The sequence below is a fragment of the Lepidochelys kempii genome, chromosome 7 (assembly GCF_965140265.1).
Source record: "Lepidochelys kempii isolate rLepKem1 chromosome 7, rLepKem1.hap2, whole genome shotgun sequence".
NCBI lineage: Eukaryota > Metazoa > Chordata > Testudines > Cheloniidae > Lepidochelys > Lepidochelys kempii.
Genome location: NC_133262.1, coordinates 43412582 through 43437405, shown reverse-complemented (window position 1 = coordinate 43437405; position 24824 = coordinate 43412582). Strand labels below are relative to the sequence as shown.

The 24824-nt window shown below is 38.0% G+C and overlaps 1 protein-coding gene across 11 annotated transcripts in view; it reads right to left on the bottom strand.

Moving 5' to 3' along the window:
- Positions 1-24824, bottom strand: part of PBRM1 (polybromo 1) — an 87274-nt gene that overhangs the window by 6523 nt on the left and 55927 nt on the right. For 8 of the 11 annotated variants that reach the window (XM_073352408.1, XM_073352414.1, XM_073352411.1 and 5 more), the window contains 11 exons: positions 24165-24376; positions 22835-23020; positions 21535-21692; positions 20374-20640; positions 18660-18805; positions 18032-18189; positions 16701-16884; positions 15713-15923; positions 10690-10891; positions 6663-6827; positions 2720-2875 (listed from right to left, as the gene is read on the bottom strand). In XM_073352408.1, coding sequence (XP_073208509.1) covers positions 2720-2875; positions 6663-6827; positions 10690-10891; positions 15713-15923; positions 16701-16884; positions 18032-18189; positions 18660-18805; positions 20374-20640; positions 21535-21692; positions 22835-23020; positions 24165-24376 — 2045 coding nt within the window. The remainder of the gene's footprint in view (positions 1-2719; positions 2876-6662; positions 6828-10689; positions 10892-15712; positions 15924-16700; positions 16885-18031; positions 18190-18659; positions 18806-20373; positions 20641-21534; positions 21693-22834; positions 23021-24164; positions 24377-24824) is intronic. The other 3 variants (XM_073352416.1, XM_073352417.1, XM_073352418.1) reach the window with 3 other exon arrangements.

The following is a 24824-nucleotide window of genomic DNA, read 5'->3' as shown; positions in this document are numbered from 1 at the left end:
ATCATATCTTTACTATTGAAATTAATTTTATTCACCATAACGATACAACACTGCCTGTCATAGAAAGTTTCTAGATTTAAAAAAGGCATGATACTGAGATGCAGCCTGCTCAGTTTAAAACTCTCTTTCCCCAATCCCCACCCTTTTTTTTGGTAATAATTAAAAAGAGATTCTATTCTTTTCTGGTTTCCATTTTGCCAGTTGCACAGTTATTGTCTGACTAAATCTCACCATTCAAACTATACACCTCTCTTATTTGAAAGTAATCATCCCATCCTTCTTTTAATAATTAAAAAAATTATATATATATATATATAGATAGATTTGTTCCATCCAGTGTCATCCAACATTTCCCCTACATTCAACATTATAAAATGTGTTCAAGCAGCAGCAAAACCATGCAATTCCTTTTTTAAAAAAATGCTACTGTATTATATTAGTCTTCTAATAAGAAAAGCAATTTGTGATAAACATTGAAGTGATAAGATTAGTTTACATAGTCTTAAGAGTAAAACAGATTAACGTTATCCACTTATTTTTTAACTTTGGAAATTACATATGATAAAGCATTTCCAATTATTTGGATAAATATTTTACACATTTTCCCTATTACATGAAGTGCAGCAGGGAACAGACCAGGTAAAGACACTCAAGATGTCTTTACATGTCTTTACATGTCTTAGACACATCTTTACAAGATGTCTTTACATGTCTTAGACACTCAAAGATGAATTTACAAACCTAATTGAGAGCTGTCTGGTTCGTGACATTTTAAATGAAGATGACTGGGCCTGAACAGATTAATGAAAGTTGCTCTTGATGCTGTTCTTTATATTTGTGTCGATGCTTCATCGTGTCATAATCAAATATAATTAATTTTCAAATTGAAAATGTATGCATACCAGATGTAATCTGCATGCAGTGTTCTACATCGGTGACATTGATTTTAAAAGATGTGCCACTGCAATTTTTCACTGGCATTTATTCTTAAGCATAAATTGAGCTCATTTTAAAAAACTCACAACATCCCTGTATTTCAAATGTACAAAAATACAGTAACAGGTAAGAATTCTTCCAATGTAAATAGTGTGATATGTCAGGGATTTTTGGGGGTTGGGATGGAAGAAACTTCTCTTCCAGCACCTGAGAATGGCCCCTCCCTCACTCTACACTGTTCCAGATGAGATTCTGAGGACCCTTCGGTCCAAGGTCTATTATTTCTTCCTTGAATCTCTATCCCCTCAGTTCTAAAATGCTGAACCTATAATGCTCATTTCTCCAGTTGTGATAATGAATAACTGACCTCTTAAAGGTACACACCAACCTGGCACAGTGTGGCATCCACTAAACCTTTATACTACTACCATCCTGCTCTTAAATTTCACCGACTTGATGAGCAGGAGATGCAGCTGCATCTTGCGGTCTATCAACAAGCTACAATACTAAACCCATTAATGTTATGAAGTTAATGTGAATCTTGCACACCAGTTTAGGATGCAGCTTGCATACCTAATACTGACCGAGGTTTTTTTTTTTAAAAAACCACTTACATTCAGATACATAACCATGTTAATAGGACTTCAGGTAAACATCTACTGTAGTTGCAAATGGAAACTAAAAGGCAAACAAAATACCACTTTCTGTTTATAGATTAACAGCTTAACTACTGAACGTGTGCAACATTTTAAATGGCAGCATTGGAGTGTGCTGTGGGGGGCAAAAGGGGAAAGAAGCAGTAGTAAAGAGTATAAAAGAGGGTAGTGACCTGCAGTCCCAGAACAGGAATGAGACAATAGTACTATCTATACATGGCATATCCCCCGCTTTCCTAAAATATAACCATTCATCTTTTGCTCTGCTCAGAAATTTAAATTTTAAACGTGAAAATAAAGACAAATGGGGAAAAATGCTGTTCTTTGTCAATGAAGATTTTGACTGATTGATTTACTTCACCAACACATACTTCAAATAAACCTTCTTATCAGGTCTGGGACATAAATTGTTGAATCACTAGCACTGAAGGCTACTGTATACTAACTTGTAAGATTGCAAACAATTTTATAATTAGCCTTATGACTGGACATTTTATAGATTGCAAAGTAAGGGTGAGGACTGCCTTCAACTTTTGTATTTGGTGAATAAATAACAATGACAATTTCTAATCTTATCATATGTATATGTAATTGATTATCTGACCTACTGCTAATACACAGAGATATTTAGTCAGTTGTGTGAATTTAAACTGACTTTGAATATAATTTTTTAAAAACCAACAATGCACAGATGGAAAGGATTTCCACCAGACACTGGCAACAAGAAATCCCACCTATGAATCTACTAAAAAATTATTGTACATTCTATTTAAATACAAGGATAAGAACTAAGCCGCTTTCAGGGTTTGAAGCTACTGATAAACTAATGCCCAAATAACATGATTTTGACTAGTCATATTTCACCAGGTAAATCTTTTGTTGCTTGTTCACAATATAAGTTGTTCTGCCAACATTTATTAACATTCCATTAAGCTCAATGGACAATTGGGATATACCTGGTATATTCAGCAGCATGGCACATATGTTACAGTTAGACATACCTGGAACATTCAGCAACAGTCAAGCAGTTAAGCTACAAACAAACAAGTTTCAGATAACTTCTGTAACAACTGGTTAAACTGTGAGAACATGAAGATGAAATAATGAGTGAATGTGGACATTCTTACCCGGTGGTGGGATGCCTGGGATGCCTGGCATACCTGGCGGAAGTTGGTGGGGTGGGGGCACCCCAGGGTGAAGTGGCTGCATGCTGCCCATGCTAACAATGCCATCAACTGGGCCCTGCAAAGGTGGCAGCACTGGCGGATAGCCACCTATCATGCCTTGAAGGACACAACAAATTTCAAACATGCATCAATAACATGCAATATGATCTAAATAATAAGACATGCACTACCCACAAATAAGCACCTTTAGTACAGCAGGACAATACTACAATTAGTATCTTGCAAGAACGAACAAAAAATAAAATAAAAGTTATAAATATGAAATGCTATACTTTGGATGAATTAGTATTTAGTGTATTTGTAATGTTTTTCATGGGGCAAAAAATGCTCAATGTTCAAATACATGTTAACACAAGGAATACATTCAGCCACAATTAAATGTTTCTAATGTGAACAGTTTTAACATAGCATTAAGTTCTGTCACTCATATTCGAATTAACAGCAAAACACTCAAGACATCAATTTTTGCACATCCATACTTTGTGGGATAGCTCTGTGGCCAAACCTAATTGCAAGATAAAAAATTCTCTAAGCATTTTTCTGTGCTATGCATGCAGAATTCTTCTACCAAGACTATTTATAATGCATACTCTTTAACTCAATGTAGTGGCATGTTTTTGTTTTTTTTTAATTACCTTCTATACAACCTGAGCAAATGTTTAAGTGGAAGTTAAAAATCTGATCACTCTGGATGTGCTGGGACATATCAACCTTCATCCCATGCAACCCCACTGAAGTCAGTTGATTTACATGGTGCATAAAAATCAAGGCAGAATTTGACCTCTGATGCTTCATAGGCCTCATAATAAAGAAAAAGATACAATGAAGAATATACGGGACCATCTGCTAACAATCTCAATCTCTTGGGAGTGAGGAAGACCCAAGTACCGTACTGTCAGTAAGCAAACCTGAAAGGCCATGTGAAAGGTCTGTATTATGTTTATTAAGCCCTAGATTTTTAACTTGCTGTTTCCAGTCCCTTGCAGTTTGTTAATTTTGCATGGTATGTTGTCAGAGAGCTAAGGAAAGGTGTTTGTAATACTATGAAAAGATAACTGAGGATAGGAGAAGGTTCTAAAGAACAGGAGATAAGATTAAATATTAATATTGGAGAATCTACAGGGCATGCTGAGAAAGCACCTCCAGAGTCTCCATTACACTGACAATGAACAACCCATATAAAAAATAACTTTAAGAATGCAGAGTTTTCTGGATTAAGACCAACTGATAACTCTCAATAGCTCTGATTGACCACTCTCTCTTTAATAGAACTACTGGGTGTTCAGGAGCAAAGGGTATCTGTAGCTGAAAAATAACTAGCAGCTTGCTCAGAAAACATTGTGACGGATCTGAGAAATGTCAGCTTTTTTTCATGTTTCAAGTTAAGCCAACAATCAAGAAATAACAGTTTGGTCCCATTCACATAATAAGTTTCTTTAGGTGAACAAGAAATTTAGCTCAACATTTAAATTGTAATAGATGTCCATTCAAATATTTTTAAACTTGTCTCTATGAATTTATCAATATATTTCAATGCAAATTTTTATTTTTAAAAATTAAAACCACAGACAAAAATATCGATATAGTAAGTGGTCCCAAAGTAGCTAAAAAGTTCTACTACACCAGCTTGCAGTAAGATCTTCAAGTCAGTCACTTGAATCTTTTAAAAACTTTCCTTTCAATTACAGAAGTTTATTTGTACATATACTGCATGACTTCAATGGAATACTTACTCAATAGCTGATTGACTTAATATACTGTAGTGAAATCTGCATTAAGGATAGGTTCCAGTAGCCCAACCCATGGTTTATGTGACCGCTTCTAATATCTCAATGTGCAATTTCCACTGCAGTTTTGGTTAGTAAAAATAAATCTAATAGGTAACCTGCTTTTTTTTTTGCTCCTTGGATAGCTGTTTACATCTTCTGAACTGTACCTTCCCCCATTTTTCATATAAGCCACAGTTATTTACAGAAGCTCTTGTATATATAATTGTACATGTGACTAGAGATTTGTTTCCTAAATGTGTATCTTAGGAAGTGCTAGAATTTCTCAGCCTCAGATGCTCTACAGAAGCCCTGTAACTAGTCCCACAGGGTTATTTCATGCAGATGAAAGTAACAGAACTGAATATATGCTTTTCTTTAATTTTTCTATCACCTCATCACTGGCTGAAAGGTTGAGGAAGAAATAAGTGAAATCTCAATTTATTTATTTAGACATTTTCAAATAAAAGACTCCTGGAGACTGGGAAGCGGATGACTTCATTATCAGTTGTAAGGAAAATATTTGGAAGTATTTTGCATGATATAGTGAAGACACACTCTGGAAATTCATTTTTATCAGTCTGAATTATGAGAGGATGGTCTTTGTGTTTGAAGAACTCACCACAAGAGATAAAGTAAACAGTGAATATTATGTGCAGAACTTAGATTTGTCACAAAGCATTTGTAAAGGTTTCACAAAGGGGATTACTAGCTATGAAAAAAAAGACTCCCTGAAAAAATGTAAAATTGATGGTTAGTATAAAGACATGAGAGGCTGAAATTTGTAGCTTTTCTTGCTTGTATAAGATATTCTCCAGGTAAAATAAAGGTGGCAGTGGGGAACTCTTGTTTATAACATATGCAAATGATTTAGATAAGAATATCAAAATGTAAGACAGCAAAATCTGCTTAAGGTATAACAACTAAACATAAAAAATGAACAACCAGATTCAGAGAATTTCAGAGAACCACCTGAATTTATTAACAGGACTGGGATACTAGCAGAAACATGCAATTTAGTGTAAACAAATGCTTTGCAGTCTGGATATCATAAGCCAAATACGAAACATGTATTTAATTGAACATCCATGCAACCTATTGACCAGAGAGGAATTTAGAGGTCATAACAGAAAATAAAACTACAAGCTGTCAGCTTAAAGTATGGCTGCAGCCTAAAAAACAAAACTGAGAACAAATGAAGTAACTCGAATGCATTAAGGGAGAGATAAAATATACTTTAATTGTATGTTCAAAGCACTATTTTTAGAACTTGACTAAACTAATGTGATCTTTTTAATTAATCTGTGACAGAATTAGATATTGGAGAAGGAAAAGACCTAATACATACCCCTGCCAATGAAGCATAGGTTCCCTTAATATATTCTCCAGGGCTTTGCCCAGCCTTATGACCTAATCCTGGAAACATTTAATACCGGCATAGTCCTACTGAATTCAGCTGGAATACGACTGCTAATCACAATACCAAATAGTACAGATTTGTGGAAAAAGCCCTAAAAGTGCAGTTCTATTCTGTGAAGTGACTTGGTAAAAATGGCAATGTGGGATTTCATATTTATTGTCTCAATTATCCCAGATCAAGCTTTTTCTGTTTACAAGCAAAATAACCTTTTTAGCTGCCAAATCTGCAAACTCATCCTAGAATCTGAAAGTCAGGCTGGATTTTTCAGTCTCACATGTCACCAACAATAAAAGATTTCAAATGGAACCTACTTAACACTTCCATTGATGATGCATGCACTAGAAGAAATCCAGCTCACTTCCCTTTGCAGTACTACCAGGAGTAAACATTTCCTTTAATAAGCAGAGTGAACACAGATGACGGAATACAAACAGGGAGCAGCTCTACTGAGTAAGGAGGAACCTATTTTACAGCCTTTTCCAGAAGAATATTAATGACTAGAAAGTGTAATGGGGGGGTGGGGTGGGGGGGGAAATCAGGATAATTTCAAGTTTAAGTATATTTATTATGAAGAAAGGCTGAAGAGGTGGAGCTTTTTCTTCAGTAGGAATAAAGTGACCCAAGAGAAGTGTTCAGAGTTATGAAGGGGTTTGATAAAGTGGATGAGGAAAAAATGGTCATAGCTCCTACTTTTTACCTGCAACAGGTGTCAACTGCTGATTGAGCATTCCCATTGGTGTTGGTGGCGGCACCACCCCCATAAGAGCCCCGACAGGAGTGCCTGCCCGGGGGGAGGAATTCTGCTGCTGTTGCTGTGCTGCTCGCTCTCTCTCCTGCTGCTCAGCAACTTTAGCTGCCCGCTCTGTAAAAGTATTTTAGATTTTCAGTTCTGTTTTGTAACCCAGAATTTCAAAATATTATCTGTTCATTAAAGAGGACTATTAAAACACTGGCATAGTTTAGTCTAATATAAAATAGAACAGATTATTCTACTCATACAGCATATAATTTGATTTCATTTGGCTCCAGCTAAAACTTTTAGAGAACCTATCATGAAAAATATTCCATCAAGTTTTAAAAATGTGAAGTTTTATTTGATTAAAAAGTTAATTTTAAAAAGTCAAAGAACAGATTTGATCATAACACCAGTGTTACCAACATGATAGCAGCAGCCCAGCACTAGGCCCGGTCCACACTAGGAAAACTGGGCAAAACTTTCCTACTTTTCATACTATTGGCTCAGCTAAGCCAGCAGTAGCAATGTTGGGAGCTCTCGTGTAGATGTGCCACCAGCTGCTGCTGGCATTTTAAGCCCTTTGTCCGTTAGATTTGCCCCAAGCAAGATAAGGTCATAAGAGTGTTTAAAATACAAGTGGCAATCAGTGACTCATCTACATCGGGGCTCCCCACGTCCATACTACTGGTGGAGCCGAAACAGTGGTAGCAAAATTCTTGCAAGATTTCCCTAGTGTAGATAGGTCCTTAGTGTTTTAGAACATAACAAGCAGCAGATGGATTGACCAAAAATACTTCCTCTGCCTCTCCCTTTGACTTCTCCCTTTCCCCATCACAGTTCCCTTATAGCCATTTCCTTTTTAGCTACAGATGTCTAACTCAAATTGTGCTGCTCTGTAGAAACATGTGTGTCCTTCGTATTGTGAATCTGTTTGGTACCTAGATCAAGTTTCTCACTGCTACTATAAGAATAAAAGCTTGACTGTACAGGAATCTGATGAGAAGACAGTTTTACATGGAAAAAAGGGGTATTCCAAATGCCCACGCAAGATGCTTTTTGGGCATGCAAGTTACTGATTTGTTTTCTCTGAATATTATATCCTACTGAAGCAATGAGAAGCAACAAAGAATAAATGAATGCAGCATATACCTCTGTTAATTTTAACAGAATGGCGGGGCTAAAAGTTTTCTTGAAGTTGGTGAAAGATGAAAATTGTTACTAAAAACAGCAATAAAGTGTCAAATGAAGCTAAGAAGTTCAGCAACAGGATTAAATTATATATGCTACTAAAACACTAGCTTTTACCAGTACAGAAGTCCAAAAGCCTTTATCATACAACTGTGTTTCATGGGTAACTTGTTTGTGCAACCTCTAGAAGTATATAAATACACTGAAAGACCAGTTCCATTTCTTCTAGGCATTTCCTTCCGTGTTTTCACCAATCATCTCAGGAAGGGATGACGACGCATATGAACTCCTACATTTATTACTGGCAACACATATATGATTGAGAACAGAGAACACAAGCCATTTAAGGGGAGATGCCGAAGTAGAGAAGTGGACACTCCTCTTCAGAGTGATTAAAGAATTTGGAGAAAAGACAGATCCAGCTGTTCATACTCTCCTTTAGTTTTGGCTAGTTAAAAAATGATCAGATAGAAGAAGCCCCTTAGACACTCTGCTGAATTACCGTTAAATTTTCTATTTGACCATAATGCTAGTAACTTCAACTTTGGAACGCTGAGTCTTGAAACAGGACTGTGACCCACCCAGTACGGGGCAATGCTACGTAAAATCTGTCTACTGACGTCACAACTGGCACAGATCTAACAGATGAAACTTACAATTTACAATATTGTCACAGCAGTGCAATAATGGTGCACAGACTTAGAAAAATTCAGCTGGGATTCACTATAAAGTTCAGTGACTCCAATCCCAAATCCTTCAGACCAGGGTTTGAAACACAATTTATAAAGCAGGAAGATGCCCCTCTGCTTGAACTTCACTTTTCCTTACAATGAGTCTTTGCCTCATTCATAGTGCATATGTACAAAATTCTTTGCAGTGCGGCTAAGTTAGCCATGCAGACATGTGCAATGAGTCTACTTGTGCTTAAATATTGCTAAAAATTGTACAATTTATACCCCACATGTGCAAGGTTCCATTTTCAATGGGTCAAACTCAGCTAAATCCAAACTAATTTTCACCATAACGCTGAAAGACACTTCTGAGGTGTAAAAATCACACCAAATTTTAGCTTTCTTTCCTCTATTGCAGTGTCCACACTAGCACTTGCATGAATTTTGTGTGTTTTCATAATGGAAGGAATGTATTTTCTCCCACCCACACATACTCTAAGCAAATCAGGTCAGATGTTGTGAGCTCCCCCTCAAGAAAATAATAAAATCTAACTTTGGGTAGGGACCAAGTCTGGCAAAGTTCAAGTTTAAACTGAAAGCTTTGGAAAGTTGTAAGCAAGCAAAATAAGACGATTAAAATGGAACTACTTACACAACCTTAACTATAGTGGGCATTGTTGCTACTGCTGTATTACAGTTGTGTACTCTCCTGGAAAAGCAAATAATCTAGCTTCTCTAATTAGAATGTTTTAAACATGCTAACCATCATACTGTTCTTGAGAGGAAGGACATAAGAAGGGACCTGACATTTCTCTCCTATAAGGTGCCATGCAGACCTATGGTGATGTATAAACAAACTGCAACCTAGGAAAAATGTCATACTGTATGGTACATTCATGATGCAACAGCATTACTATTTCCTTTATGGAGTTTTCAACAGATAACCCTCAAATGACTAAATGGAGCCTCATTACGCTCTACCCCTGCAAAGAGATGCTATGGAAAATCCACGGGTGGGGAGGGAGAAGTGATGTCATGCAAATTTTTAGTCTGAAAACCAAACCTGCTTTTGAGTTATGAGCATGCCAACAAAACACTAAGAAAAAGCAAACTTATAACTTAACTTTTTTAAAGTAATATTTGTTCTAAAGCCAAAACCTTATATGCTAATTTCCTGCACTAAGTAATTTATTATAACAGTAGTGCTATATACTTCTATAATTTGTGCTTTATAATGGAAATGCTGACACATTCTTAACTATAGCAGCAATAGTGAATACCAACAGAAGAGATTTAAATGATGGTTTATCTGTACTCAGGCAGGGATCTCTTGAAGAGTGTCAACTGTGATTTGAGTTTGATTAAAAAGTTCCAAGACTACTGATGAATATCAGGTAAGAAAAATAAAAAAGACTTATGGAGTTCTTTTCTGCCTGGACTCTTTGGTCTATAGAACATTCTAGGATTCATTTAGGGAATAGGATATTTCAACAAAATCAGTTACAACTCTTGGACAATGCTAAGGTTCAAAAGGTTATATTCCCAGCATTGTAACGGATTAGGTATCCTGAATTTTTATTCTATTATTTTTGTCCTACTTTATTTTAGCCCAATTTTAATTAAGCAAAAGACTTCTTTTTCCATTATCTTTCATGCCTTCTTACCTGCTTCCCATGCTTTGAACAGCCCCACTCTCCTTTTCCACAGAACTCTCTTGCTTGCCTTCCTCCAATCCTCTTTAAATCATCACCTCCTCAAATGACTCCTGAGTAGGTTTCCCTCCCAACTTCCACCCCAGCAATGTTATCTCCATACCCATCCACTTCTGAGTTGTTTCCTTGTTTTGTGTGTCTCTGTGTTCAATCAAAAATACTTTGTGGCAGAGACACACTCTTGTACTTCTAAAGTACAGGGTTCATATGCTGCACTATATAATTAAATTATACTAAGATATTTTCTATTTCATTCCTACAGTTCATTACCATGAACATTTATTTAAACCTTTCCACATACGAAGCTACAAACAAGACATTCTTCCTTAATAGTTAAACTTATCTGAATGAAATTACTGCATCTCTATAGAAAGGAAAAAAGCAGACCAAATATATGTCACTTTAGTTTTCATTTACCTTCATATTCTGCTTTCTTGGTTGCTTCCAAGTTTCTCCATTCAGTTCCTACAAGCCTGCTGAGCTCTCCAAAGGAGTAGTCTGGGTGCTGAGCTTTAATCACAGCTCTCATCTCACTGCTAAATAGGATATACCCACTCATGTTGATCTTCCTTTTTGATCCCTCCTTCTTTGTGCTGCCCTTGGCAGACTTCGGAGTGGACTGTAAGAAAAATGGGTTATGACCACAAATATACAATGGAATCATCACAAGATACAAAAGCCTTTAAAAACTGTTAGAGCATCAAAATTTCCTGTGCTTCAGTAGTATTTATTAAACAGCTGCCTTCCTTGCAGCCCTCAAAGAGATGTCAGGTCTCAAACTCACAGCTCACTTTATAACTATACAATTGCATGAGGCAAGGGGGGGTTGGGGCGGGGAGCGAGGGGAAGAAGTGTCACTGGTTTTTAACTTTTCCATACATAATGCTGACCTCACAACTGAAATTTGGGAATATTCTGATTGAGAGAACAAATACCATTCCAAGCTGAGCAAAAGGACTTTCAAGATGAGTGGTTTTCAACCTGTCATCCACGGAACCATGGGGGTCCGCTGACTATGTCTAAGATTTCTAAAGGGGTCTGCACCTCCATTAAAAAAATTTTAGCGGTCCTCAAATGAAAAAAGGTTGAAAACCACTGTTCTAGACCAAGAAAGCTTAACAAAATATGGGCCGTGACTTCAGCAAACTGATTAAAGAAGCCAAAAAGGTAAGGTAAGATCATAAGTGTAATTTCATTATATCTCAAACCCCATTCTATAAATATGATTTGAGTAAATACATTGTATTTATGGTTATGGGTCTTACTAAAATTATTTCTACCTTTAATCTTTGGCTTTCCCAACTCCATCTCTCTCTGAACACTCTTTCCTTGTCTTGTTTGGCAGATAAGGTGGGTAGAAAGTTGGTAGATTGTCAGGCTCAACGGGTAGTGATCAATGGCTCCATGTCTAGTTGGCAGCCGGTGTCAAGTGGAGTGCCCCAGGGGTCGGTCCTGGGGCCGGTTTTGTTCAATATCTTCATAAATGATCTGGAGGATGGTGTGGATTGCACTCTCAGCAAATTTGCGGATGATACTAAACTGGGAGGAGTGGTAGATACGCTGGAGGGCAGGGATAGGATACAGAGGGACCTAGACAGATTGGAGGATTGGGCCAAAAGAAATCTGATGAGGTTCAATAAGGATAAGTGCAGGGTCCTGCACTTAGGACGGAAGAACCTAATGCACAGCTACAGACTAGGGACCGAATGGCTAGGCAGCAGTTCTGCGGAAAAGGACCTAGGGGTGACAGTGGACGAGAAGCTGGATATGAGTCAGCAGTGTGCCCTTGTTGCCAAGAAGGCCAATGGCATTTTGGGATGTATAAGTAGGGGCATAGCGAGCAGATCGAGGGACGTGATCGTCCCCCTCTATTCGACATTGGTGAGGCCTCATCTGGAGTACTGTGTCCAGTTTTGGGCCCCACACTACAAGAAGGATGTGGATAAATTGGAAAGATTCCAGCGAAGGGCAACAAAAATGATTAGGGGTCTGGAACACATGCCTTCTGAGGAGAGGCTGAGGGAACTGGGATTGTTTAGTCTGCAGAAGAGAAGAATGAGGGGGGATTTGATAGCTGCTTTCAACTACCTGAGAGGTGGTTCCAGAGAGGCTGGTTCTAGACTATTCTCAGTGGTGGAAGAGGACAGGACAAGGAGTAATGGTCTCAAGTTGCAGTGGGGGAGGTTTAGGTTGGATATTAGGAAAAACTTTCACTAGGAGGGTGGTGAAACACTGGAATGCGTTGCCTAGGGAGGTGGTGGAATCTCCTTCCTTAGAAGTTTTTAAGGTCAGGCCTGACAAAGCCCTGGCTGGGATGATTTAATTGGGGATTGGTCCTGCTTTTGAGCAGGGGGTTGGACTAGATGACCTCCTGAGGTCCCTTCCAACCCTGATATTCTATGATTCTATCTTCCTCCTTTCCTTTCGTAGTCTCCTTTGCCCCCTTTCCTTTCCTCCCTCTACACTGTATCACTGGATGATCTTCTCCACTCACACAACTTAGACAATTGTCTTTGGATATGTCTGCATAGCAGCTGGGAGCATGCTTCCCAGAGTGGGTAGACAGACACGGCTAGTTCTACCATAGCTAGCAAGCTAAAAACAGCAATGCAGCCATGGCAACATGGGCAGCAGTTCAGGCTAGCTGCCCAAGTAAAAGTCTGCCCGATCCCCTAGATACATGCTTTGGAAGCTAGCTCAAGTCACCGCCAGTGCCACTATGGCCACACTGCTATTTTTAGTGCACTACCTAGAGCAGAACTACCATGTCTGTCTACCCGGCTCCCAGATGCAATATAGACATACCCTTTATGTTGATGACTAACAAATCTGTCATTCTTCTGATCCTTCGTTCAGTCCTACATCTAGTTCCCTCTTTCTGGCATGTCATTCCGACCTCTCCTTGTGCATGTCCAGACATCAGAACAAACTCGTATGGCAAACTCTGAGCTATAAGTACACCCCCGCAAATCCTTCCTTCTTCCCAAATTTTCTGTCACTCAACAGCACCCATCCACCCACCCAGTCACTAAGGCCCATAACATGGGGATCATCTTTTACTCAGTTCTCTATCTAAGCCACATCTAGATTTTCTAGTTCCAATGTCATTTTTCAGCTTTTTCTCCCTATTCTATGCTCAACTGACAACCATTATAATTTGCATCAATTACGTTTGTTAATAATGGAAAGGTTCATGTTTTGTTTGATTTATTTATTAAAATTTGTTGTTGTGTGGGTATAGTTCTTTGTTGTTAATTTCATAAAGCCACATTTTCACTGAGACTGTGACAATAGCACCCACTTGTAATCTGTCGAGCACTTCCAAAACCAGCATCAGTAGATTTGATAAATTTACTGCTTTTCTCTAGAGACCTTTGCATTATAAAATGCTTTCTAAGTTTTGATTGAAGTCATTTCATGCACAATTCCACATGCTTAGGGCACCGGGATGGAAAAAACCCCAGACACAATCTTCCTGAAAGTGCTAAATAGTGTAACACTGGAAGCTGGGATATCAATTCTTTTTCAATCAATCAATTATGAAGTTGACGTTGGCTGTGGAGGAATTTCTTTGCGCACTTTGGCACTGTGTTACGTGTTACTTCTTTTTTAGCAACGTCTAAGTAGTATGCTGAAAACTAACTTGAACACAATATTTTGCAGGTTTCTTTTCAGACAGACTCAAGAGCACTAAGTACTTTCTGGGAGTTCATAATTAGGTTATTTCTCGTGTTCATCCAACCATCATGTATTAATGTTAACACTGATTCTTTTCAGTTTCCCTTCAATCTTCCTCTGTTTCTTCACTTGCAACACCTAATAGTGGACCTGTGAGTTTAAATCTGTCTAGAAGTAAAAAACATGAAGGATGAAGAACTTCTTTCATTTCTTTAAACTGCTCATTTGTGCTACACTGAAGGCAAGGTTAGGTTGCAACTTTCTTATCAAGCTCAATGTCTTTTCCTTTCGTTAGTTTTTAATGGCATAAGCACCAGTTAATTTTTTTGTTTTTCCAGACTGTTTGTTTTATTTAAATCCCATCATGGAGTTATATTAGAAGGGAATTTGCTAAATGTGAAGACACAGGTGGGGATGGGATGAGAGGGGGTTGAAGAGCATGAAAGACGGGGAAGGAAGGATTGCAGCAACAGCAGATCAGCACAAGGGAGAGCATGATCAGAGTCAAAAGTGCAAAAAGCACTCTGATGACATCATCCATGTCCATTGGTCCCTGATTGTACTGCTTTTGGCAGTGGTCACGCTCCTGATAATGTTCACATTTTAATTTAGAAAAACAATCTTTTTTCATTACTTTAGTCTATTTAATTACCAGTTTCCTATCACTTCATTCACCCATATACTGATGTATGGTAACCACCAAATACATATATTTTTGCAGTATTGATCAGCAGCTTTCACATTTAGAAGTATTAAAATGAGAAAACCACCTAGTGAGTTCAACACTGTGAAGACTGAAAAGTAAGTTGAGCTAAACAACTTCATACAGAAAGAATACATCAGATGTCCTACCCACCTTCCAGAAGTTTAGGTTCAAGCATGCCACGCTGGAATTCACAATTTTACCCACTCCTTATTCCAACATTCAGTGACAGTTGATTCCATCTATTACCCACATACCTTTCTCCACTCACCAAAGACTCTGCTCATTCCTTTTCCCATTTATCAGGTTTTTAGATAGAAAACAATAAAGGTATAGAACTAACAGGAATAATAAGAGAAATGAAGTTCTCACCATATTCCTTTCAACACTTTAGAATAAAGTCTTAATTCACAGATTGAAATTAGTGTCTAATAACCCATATGTTCACAAGTGACTAGTAATTTTCAGTGCCCAAAGAGGCTTATTTTTCAGAGGATGCATGCTCAGTGTTTTCTAAAAAGGTATGAAGCTGAGCACCCAAATATCACAAGTCACTTTTGAAAATTATGAAAAGTGGTATAAAAAAGAAGCTTCAAATATCTATTAGGTTCACGTAAATTCAGAGTACCAGGAGTTCAGTCAATACACACACACACACACACACACACACTAAAACCCACTAATCTATTTTAGTAGAGGGATAGGTGGAGAGGGACATTTCTCCCATCCCACCACCATAATTCTGCTTGCTTCCTGCCATCAAGTTTTGTAGAATTCTTCACACGATAGTGAAAACTTGCTCTAATTATCTCCCCATTTGAACATATTCCTTAAAAATTACTTAATTGTGCAAAGACACTGCTGCAATGCGTACCATATTAGAACATAGAAGTATCCTGAAAAATTATTCCATGGGCTGTTAAGATTAAATATAAACCTCCTCGGTGGATATAATTACACTTTTGTTCTGTTTTCTTGTTAGGGTTGGGTTGGGGTGTGGAGTGGGATAGAGAATACTGACTGGTATACCATTCAACATTTTTTAAGAGGCATCTTTACCTGTGGTGGAGTGTATGGCATTATATCCAGTTCACTAGTCAGTGGAGTCTGAAGCTGAGGCATAGAAGGTGCTTCAATGATTTCACCTTCTTCTTCTGCCATCTCTTCAATATCCTCTTCACCCCCTTCCAATTCCGCAAATTTTGCTTCTAGCTGCTGAATCTTTTTCTCCAGTAATGGAGATGGCTCCTTCTGAGGGACTATGGGTTTTCTGAGGAAAAGAAAAAGAAAAAGAAAAAAAAAACATCCTCTGCATGACAGGTCACTCGTAAATCTTATTCTGAGGGTATGCCTGCACTGCAGCTGGGAGCATGTTTCCCAGCTTGGGTAGACAGACACATGCTAGCTCTGCTCAAGCTTGTGTGCTAAAAGTAGCAGTGTAGATGGGGATAGCATGGGTGGCAGCCTGGGCAAGCTGCCTGAGTATGTAACCAGGGGGTCAGGTGGGTTTGTACTCAGACATGTGTTAGCTCTGCTTGAGCTAGTGCACTAAAAATAGCAGCGTATCTGGCGATAGCCTGGGTGACAGCTTGGGCTAGCTATCTGAGCACAAACCCGCCTGACCCCCCTGGGTATGTACTTGGGAGTCCAGCCCAAGCTGCTGCCCATGCTACCCCCAGCTACACTGCTCTTTTTAGCTGGCTAGCTCAAACAGAGCTGGTGTTGTCTGTCTACCCAAACTGGGAAACAAAATAAATGAATAGTCCTTCTTGATAATAATGTCCATCAATTGGGAGGATAGTTAGGCCTCGCTCTGACATCTTTGCATGGCAAGGTCACACCATATTATTTTGTGTAGATCCCAGGAGGACTGGCCCTTTGAGAACATAACAGCTTTTACCAAAGCCTGGAGTGAAAATTATAGTTCAGTGGAGGAAAGCGAAATGTGAAGGTAGCAGCTGAGATTATTTTTAAATATTTGTGATCAGCCTGATGCAATTTTGAATAGTAAAATTGAAAAAATGGTTTTTTTCCAATAATATTTTACCTAAAGTAGTAAATTTCATCATCCACTACTTTTGCAGAGAGTGAAAATCTCTTAAGTCCTTTAAATTTTTTCATCTGTTTGTCACTTTCATTGTAGCGGCTCTCACAGAGTAGAACATCATTTTCAGAGATCTCTGTTGGTCTACAAGACAGGAAGTCCTTGAATGACAACACAGCACATTTCCCTGCAAAGGTAAGAGAGAAGGGTAATGAACAGTAGTACCCTGTCGCCATAACTCTAACATGAAGTATTTCAAAAAAAGCTGGGAAATTCAATTTTCCACCCATCTCATACATCCTGAAGATTCATGGTGCTTTACTGTACTCAACGGAACACACTCACATTCATTGCACTTTGCTCATACTGAGTTAGATGATCTATCAGAGGAGGGCTCCACTCACACACACAGAACAGAAATCATGACAAAATAAAAAAGGACGGGAGAAATTGAAAACAAAACACTTGGTTAGAAGATAGCTGAGGTAAAAAATGTTTTGGTGGAATCCACCTAACACCACCCTCTTCCCTCAAAATACAGTTTCTTAAAAAAAAACTATTTTTAAAAGAACCAAATGTAGTAGAACCCCGTTTATCTGAGCCTCCATTACCTGGCTCTCCATATTAAATGAACCACTAGCCACCCACGGGGCTCCAGTCGGGGTGGACAGATGGAGACTGGGCAGCAGGGCTCTGGTTTATCCGGATTTTTGGTTATCTGATCTGGCCCCGGTCCCAATTAGATTGGATAATCAGGGTTCCACTGTATTTTTAGAAAGCCTAGAAATGAGCAATTAAATAATCCAGAAAGTCCTATACTGTCACAAAATATTCCATCACTATCATTCAACTGCATTTAATATTGCATCCAAAACACTACAAAAAACATATCCAAAAAGTCAAAATAAATTACTAAGAGTTTAAAGATCCCATTTCTTAGCCAAGGCACCATTTCCATTTACCTCCTAGTATACCACAATGATATCTAGGTGCTTTTTCAGATACATTAGACTGGAATAAAGAAGTCCCTGTGGGCTTCATAGTCTTCTGCTTCCTAGTTATAGAGGTTCTGTATTTTGTTTTTAAATAAATATAATTTGTGTTATGGTGGGAAAACATCAAAGAGAAGGATCTTTCAAAAAGCCCTAAAGGTGAATAGTATGAAGCCCAAAAAAGTAACTTTGGGTAATTTATCCATTCTTTCTCTCTCTACACACACACACACACAAAAAGGTTGGGGGGAAATAGACCCACAGACAGCTATAAGCTTAGACTAAAAAAAAAGTACACAGGAAAAGAGTTAGCCAGTTACATTTAAAATTGTAAATAACTACCCAGAATGCAGGTCATTGGACAGGTCTCTTCTAGGTTACTCAAAAACACTTCCTTCTTGTAGAACATTTTAGTTGGCTCATGTTCAGTTTCTTCTGGGTGTATGAAGATTGGGCCAAAGAAATACGCAGCTCCATCCCGTACCCACATCTTCTCAATTCTAAAAAACAACCCAAGCCTCTGATAAAGGAATAAAAGGAATTCCCTCCTATAGGAGCTAACTTCATACAGTAGATGGTTATGAAAGCTGTCATTAAAAAAACGACTACAATATGCGTCAAAAACTCTACTTTATATGCACTTAAAAATGAGAAAAATATAGTAATTATGTTGGCTAAGTAGCACTTTATTTCATTTATATAATTTATTACTGCTACTTAATTACTGTCACTTAAAGCTCCATGCTCAAGAGGCTTTAAAGCAGCACTGTGCTATCCGACAGTAGTCTGACACCTTCTCCTACATTAGGATAATTAAACTGTGACTGAGGATAGGTGAAAGAAAAATAATCAGCGTATCCACCATATTACTTTTTGGCCTCAAGCAGTCTATAAAACCAATGGATTTTAGTTGTCTAATTATGCTAACTTTATAGCTACAATTTATAAATAGAGAAGAAAATATATCTACCTGCCCACCCGAGGTCGCACTAAGCCATGTGATTTTATAAAGACACAATCCCCAACCTTAAGCCACATATCATTATAACGGAGCTGTTCAAAGTAATGGCAACCAGGTTCTCCATTTGACATTTCCACTGGAACATCTTCTTTCTCCTACATCAACATATATATATTAAAAAGCTGGTAAAATTAGGAAAATTGATTACAAAAGGAAAAAGGTGCTGGAGTATGTTAAAAGGAAACAGGTTTTATTGAATCTTAATTTTAATGGAAATAAGTTAAAAAGTAGACACAAACATCCAAAAACGTAAGCCCTTAAATTTGAAAACTAAAAGGCCAAGCTTACTGGCTATGAAAGTGGTTAGGTTTGCAATTCCTAATAAACAGTTATTGTTTTTCCAGATAATCAATTTGATGGTCCATTGGCACTTTGTTGGTTTATTGATATCAAATTAATTAATTAGCTATCTTGGATGGTTAAAGCAAAACTACAATATTCCTCACTTGGTTTTAGTAAACACGATTACATGGTCAGGGCAACTAAATTAGGCATTTGGTCAAATTACTGTGAGTGAAGGCATTCACTGTTCATACCTTAAATATCACAATTACCACCATACTGCATATTTTTAAAAATGTCATGCCGTTTATCCTATTTAATTCCCACTCTTATATCCAAAACTCACATCATGTCCCATTGTATCCTCAAATCAAAAGGAGCCAAGGGTACTCGGCAGCTCACAGGGGACACTCTACACATGGCAGGATCAGACCTTGTGAGTCTTCACATTCTTGATAAGATTATTCCTTTGTTTTATCATTTGATGAGATAAATCAGAACACACATCTCTAGCTTTTATTGGGGGAGGGATGTCTATTTGGGGTTAACAGTGATCAGCATGTTCCTTTTTTTTGTTTTTAAATTGTGCGAGCGAGCACAGAGAATAATAGGCTCACTCTGTAAATCTAAATATAAGAAATGAAAGACAAAACCTTTTTCTCAATATGTTAGCAAGAAAAATGTCCTTAGGAATGCCAAGTATCAGACTGTCAGATGATTCTAAACCATTAAAGTATCAACTATAAATAAACCATGTTTGACATATGATAAAATGTCACAGAGAAGCATATGATACCACTATGTAATGCTTACTATTCTCTTTCTATTTAAAGAAGACTTGATACCTAAAAACTAAATATAAAGGACATCTGCAATACCAACTAGCAATTGGATGAGTTAAAAATAGATTTTTCTGTCTCACTGATTTGTCTAGTGTTAGGACAGGCTAAAGTAGATGCAATTTTTAAAAATGTGGTTAAGAAAAAAAAAATTTCAGACACAATGAGAGAAACGCAGATTAGTCCAGCACTTGAATACAGTATGTATTTGGAGGTAAATCTGAGAACTCCAAAATTCATAAAAAATCCCCATGTACATGACAGGTTTAAGAGCATAGGTGGCCAGTAGCTAACATTGTCAAGGCACAAACAGGGCTAACATGTATTTGAATCAAGGCTTCAATTATATGGAGTATGCATACACAAATTATATATGTAATTTTTTTTACACATTTTAAAGTGAGATGTATTGTCATTTCTTATTTATCTATTGATTTAGCTTTTTGGAAAGATGTGAAACCTAAAACATGAATGTTCACATTTTCATCATCTCTGATCTGAAATCCAGTTCAATTCAAGATCCAGCTTATCATCTTGCCTACCTTTTCAAGGTTAAGGATACTGTCTCCCACTTTATTATCCTCTAAGGTTTCAGTGTGTTTCTCATCTTCCACTTTGTCTGTATTAGCAAACACAGAAGCAACACGGACCACAGGCAGGGGCACATCTCGAGGGACAAACCTTACAGAGCTAATGGGCATGGTCCACAGTTTAATCTTCTTAAAAGACTTTGTCTTTGCAGAGTAACGAGACTCGCAGACGTAGACATCCTCATCTCTAAAGTTTTCAGGACATAATTTAAAATACTCCTGTTGAGTGAAGAGAAGGGATCATTTCAGATTAAATGTTCCAGAAACATGCCGTGGAGACAGAGGTTATATATACCAGCCTGGTTTTTGTTTTGGCACAGAAGGTACAATCTAGTCACTAAGTTTCTCTCTTTGGGTTTGGCTTTTTTAAAATGCGTGTGTTAAATTCAGTGCAAGGTACCAGGGTGCAGCTCAGGTGAATTACATTATACCACTTCTTATATCAAACAGATATAATGATTATTACAGGCAATTGTTTTCCCAACATTAACTTGCTAGTATATCTGAACTCTGAGCAGGAAAGACCACCACTGAGTTGAGAGAGGAATGAAAGTTCTATGCCCACGTAATCTTTGATTATAACACTAACAAGGATTGGCATAGTGATCGTGTTAGTTACATAAACAAAACATCCACTAAGAACTGGACTGAGCTGATTCATTCTACACAGGCCAAAAAGCAATCAGATCATAAGAACTTTTAACACAACTGACCTGGGTGGAATCAAACTGTGATGCAGAGGTGAAACTCTATATCGCATTACCATTCGTCCAAGCTATCCAGCCCTCCTTCCACTAAAAACTAAAGCTAAACATTTAGAGGAAAATTTTAAGACGTTACCAACAATTTCCCTATCTATCTCTCAAAACATCAACAAATTTGATAATGACGTGTATGTGATTTCTATAGCCAAACTGACACTGAGAAACAAATAATGCAACTTCATGTCATTTTTTCTCTACTACAGAGGAACCACAATGTATCGAGCATTAAGACATAACAGGGGGAAAAGGTTATTTCATACAGGTACTGTGAGAGTCCTTGAGTCTTATTTTAAAAAACAGTGCACAAATCAGTTAATAATTTTACAAATTAGTCCATTTAATCTCTCACCTTAACAAACATTACCACACATTTGCCTAAAATTTTGCTAACGGGAACTTTATTATAGTAATCGCTCTTAAAAACTTCCTTCTCCAGAAATTTTCGTGTTGCAAGATGGAATGTTTCATTTGGTCGATAAAACCAGCAGCCATACAACCATTTTTCTCCTAAAAGCAAAAAACAGGATATATTTTCTATTGCACAAGGAAGTAGAGACAACAGTAGATCGTGTTAGTAATCAAACAGTTATATAACAATATTTGGTATATCCAAACCTCGCTGACTCAAAATAGGACAATGTTTTTCAACTGTTTCAGATAAGTGAGGTTTGGATATGTAAGAAATCCACCTTCTCCTATGGATGTTTGACTCAGAAGAACACAACAGGAATTAATGCCATTGAGCCCGTTTGCCTTGGAGAATCCAGTCTGCAATCTATAAATTGTGACTGTGCAGGCCTTGAAAATTATGCTCAAGGACAAGAAAAAGCCTGTGAATCTGTCACTCCTGACTATTTGAAAATTTGGGACACCCCCACAGATCTTTGGATAACAGATTGTAATGTACATTTTTAACTATAACTCCTTTCCTGTTTTGCCATCTCCTTACTTTTGACAGAGTCAAGCTGTGACTTCACATTTTTCTTATAAACCATGAATGGACACTCTGGTATTATTCAAAATCAGAGAAAATAAATTGTATGCAGACTAGCCCTGTTTATTAACAGTACCATAAAACTTCTGTCTCAATCCTCTTGTATACTGCCAAAAGCAAGAGTTTTGGTTGAATTGGTGCTGACTATGACTCAATTGTAAGTTTGCCCAGAACAAGTCATATTTAACACTGCTTTGGAATTTAACCACGTGTTCTGAAATGATGCCGGCTTGTCCTGTGGTGCACTTGTAGTTTAACTATGTTCAGTACTGCCTCTTATCAGCAATGGATACTTTTCCTAGTTTAGACAAGACCCTTCTGTTCCTCCTTAGCTGTCTCAAAAGCAGTGTTGATGGGTTCTGGAAGGAGCCACAGCTAGCCTTCCTAGACCAGAAGGCGAGGGTGTTATCTACAGAATGTTTATAATGTGAAAAACACAGGACATTTAGCACTCCCAAAAGCTCTCCAGCATGCAAAAGCCTTTAAATCAGGTGTTTCAGAAGTAATAAAAATACACGCCACACACGTACGCATGCACACACACACACACTGTTGTGAGCAAAATAATTAAGGTTCCACCCAAGGAAAACTCAAACTGGAAGTTTTAACAAGCAATATTAAGAAGCTGTACTGCACTATTTTCCTGTGTTCTTACCAGCTGAATCTTCCCATAATCGCTCAATGCAAACTATATGAGGTTGCAGGTTGGCTTCTGCAGGTTCCACATAGACATAATCCCCAACATGGTACATGCTGTTCTTAAAGCTGCAATCCTGGCTGTAAGTCCGATGTAAGCTCGAAAGACCAGCTCCTCCAGCAGAATCTTCACTCTTTTCAGCTTCTTATTTCAACATAAAAGGAAACAAAAATTACTAAAAGCCATCTCAGGAAGAGAAGAGAGATTCTAAAGAACAGCACCTTGTTACAATACACTGGCTCTCAATGAGTTAAATCACGGCATCTTTGTTTTGTGACTTAAGCAAAACCTTCCTTATCTGTGGGACGAGGGAAAGAGAAAGACAGCAGAGTGGGAGCACTATTGCAGATTAGTAAAGTTTGTTGACCAGCTAGAGCTGGGAATGGGGCCAATGTTTGACACATTCTTATTTATTATTTGTATTGCAGTAGTGCACAGGACCACACATAGTCATGAATCAAGACCCCACTGTGCTGTAAAAACAATGGTCCCTCCATCATGCTCCCCGAAGGTCAATGAAGGAGTGCCACACCAAATCCAAAAAGAAAAGGAGTACTTGTGGCACCTTAGAGACTAACCAATTTATTTGAGCATAAGCTTTCTTGAGCTACAGCTCACATCATCCTTTTCTTTTTGCGAATACAGACTAACACGGCTGCTACTCTGACACCATACCCAGTGGATTCTAGTTCCAAGGTATGGTTTGAGCATGATCTATGAGACACCTAGCTTCTCCCTCCTGCTGTTGAAGAGCTGGGCCCAGATCTTCAGATGTATTTTATCGAGGCCTCCATGTAAGTGAAAATGAACTCACTGACAGCAATAAGGGAGGGGAGGCCTTTAGAAAGGTCACCCCTGTTGCCTCTCTCCTGTCCTCTATACCGTGACTTGCTCTCGTATAGCACTGAGCCCAGCTGCAGGGAGTGAATAAAGATGATCACTACTGACCTTAGTGCTGTGGGGAAAGGACAGCCAGCTGCTCTTTATTTGAAGGGACAGGTAAAGGGGCGGAGTGGGGAGCCGTCCTCCCTTCTTAGTGGCAGGGAGCCTGAAGACATCTTTATTCATTCCCCATAGCTTGTCTTAAAGCCATGAAGAGCACAGAGACAGCATGGGAGGAGGGTGACACAGAAGACCTTTACGAAGGCCTCCTTGTCCCACACAATACTGTAAGCTAGTTCCTCCTCAGTACCACAGTTGCTCCAGCAGGAACAGCAAAGGCCTGGCTCAGCAATGAAAGCATTACAAGAGACAGATGTTTTAATTTTCCTTTCAAAACTATAATTACCTCTCTTCTCTTCCTCTCTTTTGAGTTTATCCTCTTCGAATTCTTTGGGTAGCTTTTCCTTTTTTTCTTTCTCTACATCGTTGTGAAGATGCTTGGTGGTGTAGCTGAGTGCTGGTGATAGAAGAATCTCTCCATTCTTGCAGAGTTCATCACGGATTTTAATAAAGAACTGCTGAAGTTCCACAGCGTCCTCATAAATCTCTGAATCAGTCCTGCATGGAAATGACAGACAGATTACAACATGACAATATACCTTATGCAGGAATAAACAGTACTCTAAATACAAACTCATCAACTGTTACATTTAAGGATAAATTACAAAGACTCAATGTATATCAGATTACCTCTTTGTTGAACAGAAGTTAAGTGACAGAAAATTCAGCACATACTGCTCTATTAGCAATAAGCAGATTTCCCCTTAGTTGTCTTTAAAAGTACTTTAATAGTAAAAATCGGAGAAAAAATGAACGCATATTAGTTTTTATTTATCCAATTTTTAAATCACCAAACATCTGTGCTTTACTTTTCAACCAGTAATTAAACAACATACTTCTACACAATTAAGTTATTTAGGACTTATAACATGGCCTGCACCACAGCATTATCAGAGTACCTTTATAGCCTGTTTATAGGGAACTTTAAAAAGTGATCTCTCAAAGC